This window comes from Hakea prostrata, chromosome 9 (assembly GCF_041222555.1).
Source record: "Hakea prostrata isolate BN-2017 chromosome 9, UWA_Hpros_2, whole genome shotgun sequence".
NCBI lineage: Eukaryota > Viridiplantae > Streptophyta > Magnoliopsida > Proteales > Proteaceae > Hakea > Hakea prostrata.
Window position 1 is genome coordinate 58,412,182 of NC_142608.1, and position 13,197 is coordinate 58,425,378.

A 13,197-nucleotide genomic window follows, 5' to 3' on the forward strand; every position below is an offset into this window, starting at 1 on the left:
CTTATTCTCCGACCTTGGACGTAGCATACATCATTGGTGTATGAACGGTGTTAAATCTCTGTGTTTTCATTTTGTTTCAATTTCGATTCGTTGTTTCGTGGTATTTGTTTTAACAATGTTGATGTAAACAAGTCAAATTTTTCAAAAAGATAAGAGTAACCTTGAATGAAGAACCTTACCTAATGCTAGAATCATTTCTTCATCTTCCTTTACCATGTGCAACTTCTTCCTCTCCTGATTGTAAACCCTAATAAAGTTTGGGAGATATGGTTCATGGATAGTATTTTTTTAACTTACGATGTGAGGGTAATATTGAAAATGGGTAATTAAAAACTGGCTAAGATATTGGTGTTAGCAATAGGGTTCTTATAAATTGGGCATCTCAGGGGGTTGGTATAATATTAGGGGTAACTTAGGGGGTGCATGGGATTGAAAACCCCATGTAATAATGTCATATATCAAAGTTCATGTGGCACCATGTCCAAAATAGTCACTCGAAATTGATTCCAAGTTATTTTATTGAAAGTTGTTATTGATCAATTTCTAGCATCCATAGCTAAATTTTCATTGAGCATAAACCCTAGAGTGTCTGGTAAGCCAACTACAGATAAATAACCTGCCATAGAGAAGTAACCACAGATAAACAAAGTTTTTGGTGTTCATATTTTCCAAGCTAATAAAACTATTAGATTTGTCGACCTTTATGGGAATAAGGTGACTGGTGAGGACGTTATTAAAAATCTAAATCCAAATAATGAAAATTGTTTTGAAAGAAATGAAGATACAAGTCAAAGAGTTAGTTCCAATTTCATGGATATTTTAATGTTATATTAATATTATGTGTGTGGGGGCATGATCTAAGTAATAATTTTGGTGTTAGCCATCATACTTTGAAGTAGGAAAATATTTCCATAATAAGTACTCTACCGAATGAGTTTATCAAACGCAAACTTGTTCTAATGATGTTTTAGAAATATTTCCAGGACAAGATCATCAAACACTCATTTCAAAACAAAGAATAGTCCACCAATATAGAAATATGTAACTTCCCACTCCAAGCAAAGCATTCCACAAGAAAATTCAAGAAAAAAAAATTAAAAAAATCTAACAAGGAGTGTGAAAGAAAAAAAAATAATAAAGTAAATAAGGAAGAAGAAGAAAACAAGTAGAGGCCACCAGCATTGCTTTTGCAAGTTAAATCCTCCACAGATCTTCCTAATTAAGTGGTTTACTTCGGTTTCCATTCTCTGGCACAGATGCCCTCGAGGAGGATTCTTCACGAATTAGTTGGAGGGGATTTGTAGGAAGGTAAATCACGGGCAATTTGAACTCCTTCACAACTTTACTAGGCTCGCGGTTAAACATATCCAGGATTATATCCTTATCTGTTGTACCGTGTGGTACGGCCATACTCCGAATAGAGATGTAGTCTTCACTTTCCATATTGATCGGAGCCTCATTTTGAGCTTGCATTGTAAAAGTAACGTCAAATGTTGACCTAGGCAAAACGATTCCTTTCATGCGATTCACACGGTATTTCTTGCTAGTAGAGTAAATGATGAAGGCCACGAATTGATTTGTGTTGTTAGCAAGTTCAATGGAACATGAGCTCCTCTTATTCAACTCGAACGGAAATTTTATCTCTGTAGGATAAATGTCAAGAAGATCTCTGTCTATCCAGCCTGCATTCAATACCTTTACCGGGAAAAATTAAAAAATAAAAATCGAGTTGATTGTTTTAGGATGAAAAGAAAAGAGAGCTTACCAAATGAGTGCTAATGCAATATCAGAAATATATATATGATTGCATAAAACATTAACAAGAATCATAGGATTAAAATGAGTAAGATCGACCATGGAAAATTCGAACTATTAACCAGTGTTGAAGAATAAAACACAAAGTAGAAATGTATAGGTACAGAGGACTATTGCATAAACTTACCAGCCTATTAATCTCTCGTATCGGAGGATAAATCTTCAACTCAAATCCAATCTTTAGTTCCTCTAACTTCTCCGCAAGCTTATTTGCTAATTTTGGAGATGGCCAAAGCAACTGCAATTCTTGGAATGCACTGTTCTGATGTAATTCTGTTGGAAGCTCTGATAGTTGAAAACAGCAACTGATGACTAGGTGGCGAAGCCTTGGCATTGCACGTTTCTCTAATTTCCAACTAACAATATCTGAATTTGCAATTTTCAGCACCCGCAGTCTCGGAAATGAATCTTCAAGGACCTTCCATTCATCATTTTCAAAATTCGTCTCCACCAACTTTAGCGTCCGAAGCTTTGGTAGCTTCCCGAACATCTCCATTACATTAGGCTGGAGAACTGCCGCTTTCACAGTTATCTGGGTAATGGTTTCAGGCAAAATGATTGTCTCTATGAAAGTACATTCCTCTGCAAACTTCAATGACTGAAGGTGTTGTAAGCTGAAAGTGGCTTCTTGCTCTGCTTTGGATTCACAGCGATAGCCATGTAATCCTAATTTTCTCAAATTAGGAGCCTTGTCTGCAACACGGATGTGACATGTAGGATCATTTGATATGTAAGAGAGGGTCAGGAGGTTCGGTAGATGGTCTTCATTTTCAGCTTCAGGCAACATACAGTTCCCACCTAAATAAAGGTGCCTCAATTGTTGCATCTTCCATATCTCCACTGGTAGCTCATCAAAAAATGATGCTTTTCGCAAATCAATTGTTTGAAGATTCCAAAGGTTGAATATAGCAGCAATCGGAACTGGGATGCTCTTGGCAGGTTTCACCTTCAAGTACCTCAAATGAGTTAGGTCTCTGATTGAATCATCGATTTTGTCCTGAGCTTCTTGGTCGCCAAGATTTAGCACCCTAAGCCGTCGAAAATGTTGGAAAAGTGATCTCCAATCTTCTTCCGAAAAGCTCTGGGTGTCCTGGCTAAAAGAAGAGAAGGATCGAACAGGGGAACAAGCAGAGTCAGAGGAGGAGCTTTTTGCTTTGGATAGATACTCTCTGCAGTTGACAAGAATTGAGAGTATCTTTGGTTTGATCCGATCAGCACCGCCTGTGCTGCTTGTATTTGTATGATCTCCACCGGTATGTACCTCGAGAAATCCTTCTTTTTTTGACAAACGGAGGCAAAAGTCCCGTAATATATCATGAATAAAGCATGATTTTGCCCTTCCGTCGGATCTTTTTCTGGATACTTCGATCAAGCGTAGGCCATTGAGCTCCTCTAAATAGTATTCTGCAGCATCCTCCATGGTGCCATTCGCATTATTGACCAGCTGTACTGGCAATCCTATTAATCCTTCAGCTACCCATAATTGGATCAGTTGCTTCAAATCAATCTCGGTGTCTTCCGGGAAAAGAGCACCGAGATAAAGAAAGCATGACTGTAGGTGTTGGGGTAACTTATGGAAACACAAGGTCAAAATGTCCATCTGCTGATCGTAATCCCCCCGGCTTAGTGGTTCGTCGTTAATTTGAGCTGCTATACTGGACCAACTGGATCCACCAACTCTGTCAATGGCTTTTAGAATATGAGCCACCACAGATATTACAAGTGGCCGCCCGCAACAGCTTCTTACAATCCTTCTTCCCTGGGCTTCTAATTCATGGGCTTCTATTTCATGATGATAGCCAGGGTAATATTGGTCACCAGGGTAATATTGGTTGTTTGAATATAACCTACAGAAGAGCATCCAACTGTGATCTTGGTTTAGGGGCTTTAGTTCGAAACAATCACATTGCCTAATCCCTGTCGAGTTAAAGAATTTCTCCGACTCCTTGCCTAGAGGAAGACTGTCAAGAGGGTCGAAAAAGTATTGGGATAGGGGGAATGGTTTTGTATCAGGTCTAGTTGCATGAGAAGCCACACTAGGACAACGGGTAGTTACTAAAATACGACTATAATTACTACCACCGGGGAAAAGATGTTTCAATTTATCCCATGTTTGGGTATCCCAAACATCATCCACTACTATGAGATACCTACGACCCTTCAATTGGTTCCGAATTTCGTTTCCCAGCTCCCTGTCATCCATGTCATGGATATTTTCCGTACTCATCATGACATCTTTTAGAACACTAAGCATCAAATCCCTCAACACATATGTTTTAGAAACCGACATCCACCCACAACAATCTGCTTGAACTCTATAACCACGATATAAAAGTTTAGCCAGGGTGGTCTTACCTGTTCCTCCTTCTCCCGTGATTGCAATGACACTCAGCTGCCGTGTTCCGTTTGGTTCAATTAACCGCTGTAACATCACTCTAAGGTTAAATTCCAAACCCGCGAAATCAGCTGCATCCAGTGTCTGGTGGCTTCTTTTAGAGGGGTAAACTCGCATTGATTTTTCTGCATTCTTTTTGCATACGTTGCGGTAGTACTCGTCGCTGTTGTAAGCATGGATGAGACTTACGATTTCGCGGACCTCAACACCGAGCGCAGCCGCAGGGTTGTCGTAGAGGGCAAGTTGAAGTGATTCGTCATCTTCATCTGCTGTAGTAGTGTTGTTTGTACTATGTGTGTGCTGCTTTGCCATGATTTCAAATGCGTCCAGCACAACATCGCCAGATTCAACAGCAAAATCCCTAATCATTTCAACCACCTTATGCATCTCCTGGTCTGAAGAAGGGCCCGCAGCTAGATGATGATGATGATCAGAATTACTTCCGTCTTCAGAATAATACTCGAGTAGAAGCCCAAGCATGACCTCGCAGAACGATGATATTTTTTCACTCAGCCCACTCATCTCCTGGTCTGAAGAAGGGCCTGCAGCTAGATGATGATAATGATGATCAGAATTACTTCCGTCTTCAGAATAATACTCGAGTAGAAGCCCAAGCACGACCTCGCAGAACGATGATATTTTTTCACTCAGCCAACTCATCTCCTGGTCTGAAGAAGGGCCTGCAGCTAGATGATGATGATGATCAGAATTACTTCCGTCTTCAGAATAATACTCGAGTAGAAGCCCAAGCATGACCTCGCAGAACGATGATATTTTTTCACTCAGCCCACTCATCTCCTGGTCTGAAGAAGGGCCTGCAGCTAGATGATGATGATGATGATCAGAATTACTTCCGTCTTCAGAATAATACTCGAGTAGAAGCCCAAGCATGACCTCGCAGGACGATGATATTTTTTCACTCAGCCCACTCATCTCCTGGTCTGAAGAAGGGCAGTACACGAGTAGAAACCCAAACATGACCTCCAACTGCTCGCAGAACCATGATATTTGTTCCCTCAGCCCACTCCGCATATCATGTGCCGCCAGAAGTAGACGCAGGTTATTCAAGAGGATCATCACACTGTGCACTTCTGCCATTGATTCCTTCGTCGCCATCGAGCAATTTTCGGCGGTTTTTCAGTCTCTCCTAGATCTTCTTACAAATCTCTCCGGATTTCGAACATATATTGGATCAGCTTCTTCAACCCAATCACATCAACCATATTTATTCAAGTGTTAATTACCTCAGATGTCCCCAACAGCCAAAACCCCATTTCCAAGCCCAGTTATTTTAATTCCAAGTTGGAGGACTAATTAATTATAAATGAGAAGCGGGATATCTTTTTTTTAATAGTGAAAATAAAACTTCTGTTAAAAATTCAGAGAGCAGTTACAACCCTGAATTAAACTACCTACAGATTAATAGTTGCTTGAGTAGCTAGAGTAGTAAAGTAGTTAAACAAGGTGGGGATTTAAAGTAACAGAAAACTTGACTCTTTGTATCCATTAACAAGTTTGTCAAAAGAGTCACCAAATATAAAGTCCATTGTTTTCCTACAGGCTTCCGTAGAATTTGAGAAACTCCTTGAAGGTTGCACCACACTTCTACTATAAATATTGTAAGTTCCTTTGATTTGTCAACTCCTACTTGTAAAGCCATAAGCAATGCCTCCATTTCGTCTATCTTTTCCAACTTGTTTTCTTTTAAAAATAGACATGTACCATTCCCGTGATCCCTATGCTCCATTCAGTGACTTTCAAAAGTTTGTTAGAATTAAAATCTCTGCATACATTTGAATGGGTGAGTGTATATTCCTAGATTCAATGCATAAACAATTTATTTAATTTAGGATATGATCAGAATATAGTTACTTTCCCTAGCATCTTTTGTTGGTTTGGGAGTTGACTCAATCACCCAATTAGAGAAGTTTTTAAGCAATTCTGTTAAGCATAGAAATCTTTTATTTTTCCTCCGATCCCTTTCTTTTTTATCCATAAAAAAATATATTATAAATTTTGAATAATATTAAACGATATAAAGGGGTGAAAATTATCAAAGGTGGGGGCATTTTAATCATAGAAAATCTAAAACCATGGATTCTGTCCAGACTTAAAGGGGTTTGTTATTCCCTGGGTCTTTCAGTATGGTACAGAAGATCTAAATGTAAGATGTATTTTTCTTTGACTGAAAGTAACTTAAGCCAAACTTCAGGGACTGCAAATGAAAATTATCTAAAATAATCAAAATTGGGAACTTTTAATAATACGTCAAGTGCCAAGTGGTATATTTAATATTAATTATTTTATCAAGTTGCGATTTAAGAAGTCGCTACCAATAAATTTTTAATAAATAGTAATAAAATAGGAGGAAAGAGGGGGGGGAGGGGGGGGAATTATGAAAAAAGGGGGGGGGGGGGGGGGGGGGGGGTGAAAGGGAGGAGGGGGAAAAGGAAAAGGAAAAAGAGAGTGGGGGGGAGGGGGGAGGCGATTTCTCGGCGATATGGCGAGATATCGCCATATCGGCGATAAATACCGAGATTTCGCCGATTTCTCGGCGAAATTTGGCGATAAAATGCGGGGCTCGTGGGAATTTTTCATTATTTATCTTTTGAATTTCGTTTGATTTTCTCTCTCCTCACCCACACCATCCAGAGCTTCTCTCTCCTAGTTCTAGGTGTTTTGGCCATATTTTCGTCCGATCTTCGACATAAAATCGCAGTACTCACTTCATTCTTGACGGATATAGCCTTATTCGCGACGATCAAGCGAGATTTCACACAAATCTGGGTGTTTTTCATCTGAGAGGTAAACTGTTCTTCACTAAACTATTTTTTTTGAAAATGCATGCCATAATATTGTTGGATGGGTATGAAATTAATATATGTTGAATACAATAGGCTGATCTACAAACTCACGGAGTCGAATTTTTTTTTCACTAAGTAATTTATTTATTTATTTTCGGGCGTCAAAAATTGTATTTTTATACATTTTAAATGCTTGCTTTTTGCATGATATATGTGTTGCATTGTGATTGAAAAAATATATGTGGATCCCCATGGGTCAATCTACAAACTCACGGAGTCGGAATAATTTTCGACCCAATAAATAATTTTTTGATTTTTTGAAATTTATTAAAATATGAATATAAAATATAAATAATTATGAAAAAAGAGAAACAATTAGGAATAAATAAGGAAAATGATTTTGAAAATTATAGAAAATTATAGAATACCTATATAATTATTTTTAAGTGCTTCTTGTATGGTTTCATTGTCAGTTTTGATATGGTAGCATTTTCTTTTGTCGGAAAAAATTTATATATTGTTTAAAATATTATATTGGTATTGTTTAATTGTTTGTGAAATCATTTTTGTTGCAACAGACCAACTGTTATCATGTCTAGTAGTGGGAGAGGAGCAGGTTCACAGGGCCAGGGACGAGGGATGGGGACACGGTGGAGAGCGTGCGGCAGGGGAAGGGGAGGGCTGATCCGCATGGCAATCTTGTGTTGCAATCGATGGAAATAAAAGTAAAACAAGATGCAACTTCTGTGGTAAGGAGTTGAATTCTGGTGGCATAAGTAGGTTTAAGGCTCACATTACTGGTAGTTCAAAAGATGTGGCTACCTGCACTGAGGTGAATGCGGATATCAGAAAGGCAGTTAGGGAGATGGAGAAAGACAAGGGGAAGAAGAAACAAGAGAGGAGAAGGGTAAATGAAGCATTGGATGAGGCGGTGCGGGCACCATCATCTTATAGAGTTGATTCGGATTTCGATCGGAGGTTGATCCCGTTGATTTGAGAGAGCGGGAGGAGAGGGATGTTAGACGGGCGATGGGCGAGAGTAGGGCGATGCAAGGACCGGGAGGAGGAGAGGGCCGAGCTAGATTTACGAGGAGCCGGTACCTCTAGGCCTGTAGGGGCTGGAGCATCTGGATCAGGGGCTGGAGCATCTGGATCAGGGGCTGGAGCATCTGGATCTAGGGACAGGGGTGGTATACGTGGTATGTTCAGCAGATCACAGAGTCAGAGGGTCCCTTCTACGGCTGATGTACGGGGATCACGTCCACGTGACTATCCACAGAGGTCGGATCCTATCCTAGAGCAAGATCCTGATATTTTCAGAAATAAGGGGGCTAAGCAGCCCAAGATCACAGGTGCATGGAAAGGGATGGCGAAGAAAGTGAAGAAAGCAGTGTCGAAGTGGATGTACTACAATGCGGTTCCGGCACATACAGCACAGGGTCCTTACTATAGTAATATGGTTGACACTATTGCTAAGGCAGGTCCTGGACATCCTGGTCCTACCCCTAAGGAGGTGTTGACCACTTTCCTGACTGAGGAGAAGGAGGAGCTGCAAGAGTACATCAGTAATTTGAGAATATTTTGGGAGACATATGGATGCACCATTATGTGTGATGGCTGGACCGGTCCGACAAGAAAATCCATCATCAACTTTATGGTGTATTGTGATCGAAAGACTGTCTTTCTAAAATCTGTGGATGCTACTGGGCAGACAAAAGACCACAGGTATATTCTTGGACTTTTGCAGGATGTGATTGATGAAGTTGGGAAGGAGAATGTGGTGCAGATTGTCACCGACAATGGCGCCAACTTCAAGAAAGCCGGTGAGGTACTGATGAATACAGCTGGATATAACCTATATTGGACACCTTGCGCAGCTCATTGTATCGACCTCATGTTAAAGGACATCGGCAAGATCAATATTATCCAGAGCACAGTGGAGAGGGCCAAGCAGGTAACAAATTTCATCTACAATCATACTGTTGCTCTGAATATGATGAGGCAGGCATGCCATGGTGAGCTAGTGCGACCCGGTCCTACGAGATTTGCCACGAATTTCATCGCCCTCAACAGTATTCAGGAATGGAAGTCGGGCTTGAGATCCATGTTTTCATCAGAGGAGTGGTTCTCATGGGTTGGATCAAAGTAAGTATTTTTATTTATTTTTTATCTATAGTCTCTACTATTTGATTTAACAAGTTGTTAACTTCTTATACATTTATACTATGAAATATGAATATCTAGTATGTAGTATTTAATTATTTATTACTAACTTAATGTGTTTGTGATAATTCAGTACTAGTAGTGGGCGCACCGCACAGACGACAATCTCGTTTGATGACTTTTGGAGGAATGTGAAAATTGTGTTGGAGACCTTAGATCCTATAATAAAGGTCTTACGTATGGTTGATTCCTCCCTCAGGGGGCCCACTATGCCGCACATATATGCAGCCCTGGAGAGAATGAAAACAGCAATCCAAAGAGCTAACCCCAGAGGTTTTGCTGCATACTTGAACATTGTTGATAGTAGATGGACCGCTCATCTGATGCATCCGATGCATAGGGCGGGTAAGTAGTTAGTGTGTGTTACTACTTATTATTATAATTTGTAACTTGTAGTAAATATTAATTCTTTGACTGTGAGTTTGTGAATTATGCAGCCTATTATCTCAATCCAAAATATCAAGACATCGAAAATTTGGGATTGCGGTCGGACCTACTCGGTGCCGTTATGGAGGTTATTGGGAAATTAGAGCCAAACGTAACGGTCCAATCAAATTGCCATATGGAGGTAAGAACTTAAAAACTTAGAACTTAGTACTTGCTTTTTATTTGTGAAAGAATTTAGCTAACCATCAATACAAATTATTGCAGATAAAATACTTTAGAGATGCACCTGGGACCTTTGGTTCAGCTTCCTGCTATTCAAAACCGACAAAATTATGATCCAAAGTTAGATGCATGATTACATTTACATTACATTTTACATATAAGTGATACAAGTAGGATTTTTGTTAAGAATTAAAGTATTAACTTGCATTATTTGTGATAATGCAGCTGAGTGGTGGATTCTATATGGGGGCGATGCAGAGAACCTCCGAAGAGTGGCAGTGCGGATCCTCTCCCAGACTTGCTCTGCCTCTGGGTGTGAGAGGAATTGGAGTACTTTTGGGATGATTCACTCGCAGAGGAGGAATAGGCTGGGAAGTCAACGCCTGAATGACCTTGTGTTTTGTCACTACAACATGAGGCTAAAATTAGAGAACACCCGTTTAAATACTAACAATGGGCAAGACAAGGACATCCAGCTCGATGATATCTTCGAGCTCATCGCAGATGACCAACATCCACTCACGGATTGGTTGTTGGATAGGGGCGAGCCAGGTGTTAGACCAGCCTGGAGGTAGGCCGGACCCAATCATTGCTCAAGCTGCGGGAGTTAATATAAATGAGTACATGGCTTCTCAAGAGGGGGGCAGCACATCGGCGGCTGCCGCCACAGCGGATGAGGATTGGATGGTGCTGCCTGGCACGCAAGATGATGATCCAGATGACACCCTTGCTCCCAGTCCCAGTCATACTTGGAGGGATGATGATGACGACGGTGGTGGTGGTGGTGGTGGTGGTAGTGGTGGTGGAGGAGTACAGGAACGATATCATGTTCCATTATCAGAGGCACAGGATCCCCCCAGAGATACACTGGAGAGACTCAATACACACATGCCACCCAGGATGACGATCATGGTGGTGAGCTTCATCGAGGTCGTCCTACGAGTTACAATCGGCCAGGGAGGGGGGAGTTTCAGGGGGGGGAGCAGCAGCATATGCATGGCCACCATGGGTATGGGTCGTATGGCTATGGTTATAGTGATGATACTCGATCATATGGCTCATACGGCCATTTTGATCCGATGGACAGGTTGTCAGGAGTGATGGGGTCCATGACCTTGGAGGAGTCTGTAGGCTCCACACCTGCTTATGGCTATGGTGTCCCTTCTGCTTATGGACACGATGATATGTCGTCTAGGAGTTCGCACTATGGATATAATGATGGATCTTCCATGAGCTTGGCATCGCAGAAGGCAAGACATATGGTGGTTGGGGTAATGATGTTTGGGGTTATCAGCATCAGGGTGTCCCGCTTATGCCTCCATTTGGCTCACAGAGAACTGCTATGTTGGAGGCAACATACAGATATCCTTTCGATGCTACGATGTCAATTGAAGACCTCCGTTCACGTTACCCCCCTGAGGGGAGTAGTTTTACCGTCATGGATGATGAAAACTACAGAGGCCTGGTTTCCTTGTATGTCAACAACCATCAGCATGACATGTCTTGGAATGACTTCAAGAAAATAATGGAGCGGAAGTTTAATGTTGTAGCCTATGGGCCTTGTACCCAACTATCAACGGAGACAGAGCTGGAAGACATGGATCCACCAAGGCATAGTACTTGGTATTGAGTAGTTGTATTTGTATTATTATATACTTGTATTTTTCTTACTAATATAATAGTTTTGTGCTTATTTATGTTAGTTTAATTGTTTAAAATAAGGTTGTAAAATTACAGTTTTACCGGTATATACAGTCGATTATATGCCGATCCATAACACCAATTTAAGTGAGTTTTTAAGCAAAACCAACCATTCCATTGTGTTTATTGGCATCAAATTAGGCTACCCACCAAATTTCAACTCATTTGGACCAAAAAAACCCATCGAAACATTATGGGTAAATAAGGGGGGGGGGGGGAAAAAAACCGCAAAATTGGGATAATTATTTCTTTCTTCTTTGTGGGGGGGGCGGGGGGAAGGGGAGGAGAGGGAAAAATCGTGGGTGGGGGGTGGTATTTTATATATTTTATTTGAAAGAGAAAGAGAGAGGAGATAGTTATTATATATAAAAAAAAAGGAAAAAAAAACATATAATATAAAAAAAAAAAAATAAATATTTATTATTTTTTTTTATTATAAATAAAATTTAATTTTTTTATAAAATATTAAAAAAAACAAAAATTATTTTTTTAATATTAAAAAAAAAAAATTTTTATACGGCATCAATTATTATTAGACTAATGTTCATTTACTATTATATTTTAAATTATATGATATTTATCGTGAAGAATAAAAATTACTTATAGTTAGAATTTCTGTTAAATAATAGATAAAATGACCAAAATATCTTTACCTCATTTATATTCTATTTTCTTGTAGACTATAATATTTCTATATCAAAGAATATATTGCAATATCTTTATTTCTACTATAAATAAAGGATACACGTAATCATGGAAAGAAATTTAGGCGAATTTCGACGAAATATCGGCGAAATTCGCCAGTTTCGCCCCCTGGCGAAACGAAACCAGGGGTGAAACCGATATTTACCCGATATCTGGCGATATATCGCGAAATATCGCGAGATATCGCAATATTTCGGAAAAAAATATATTTTTAATTTTTTTGTGTGTGAATTTTATACTATTTATTGCACTTTTTAGGAGTTTTTTCTCGCGATTCTATCACAATCTTACCAATTTTATCACAATGATTCAAAACTCAAAAGTTAATATGCTAAATGTAATTAGGAGGAGAATCTATATAGAATAACTTATAAATAGAAAAACTTTTTATAGCAAAATCTTCACGATTAATGAGCAATTTTACCAACTATATTCTAGTGATCTAATCATCAAAAGTCAACATGCCAAATATGGTTAGGGAAGAGTATATACATGAAATAATTTATGTAAACAATTTAAATTATGAAGAGATTTTGTAATAGAATCGTCTGTTAATCATTCCAACTATGTCCTAATGATTTAGGCCTTAGAAGGTAACACGTTAAATGTGACTAGGCAATAGGTTTAAATGGAAATATTTATTAAGAAATAATTTAAATTATCAAAGTCAACATGCCAAATGTGATTAGGGAAGATGTATACATGAAATAATTTATGGAAACAATTTAAATTATTCATGAATCTTATAAAAGAATCTTCAGAGTGATTTGATAATCGTTCCAATTATGTCCTAATGATGTAGGCCTCATAAGGTAACATATTAAATATGACTGGGTAAGAGAATTTAAATGGAATAATTTTTAGGAAATAATTCAAATTTACCACATTTGTATAAGATTAGGATAGGCATCAAATTTATCAAAATTATTGAGTAAGAAACACAAA

At 39.1% G+C, this 13,197-nt stretch overlaps 2 protein-coding genes across 3 annotated transcripts in view; both read right to left on the reverse strand.

The window, feature by feature from the left end:
- The window catches only part of LOC149005761 (toMV resistant protein Tm-2 netted virescent-like), a 58,674-nt gene that overhangs the window by 16,804 nt on the left and 28,673 nt on the right, over window positions 1-13,197 (reverse strand). The window lies entirely within an intron of this gene.
- On the reverse strand, window positions 819-5,386 carry LOC149005762 (putative disease resistance RPP8-like protein 2). The gene is made up of 2 exons (XM_089168465.1): window positions 1,943-5,386; window positions 819-1,695 (listed from the first exon to the last, which is right to left on the reverse strand). The coding sequence occupies exons 1-2, from the start codon at window positions 5,324-5,326 to the stop codon at window positions 1,216-1,218; spliced, it is 3,864 nt and encodes a 1,287-aa protein (XP_089024591.1). The 5' UTR covers window positions 5,327-5,386; the 3' UTR covers window positions 819-1,215.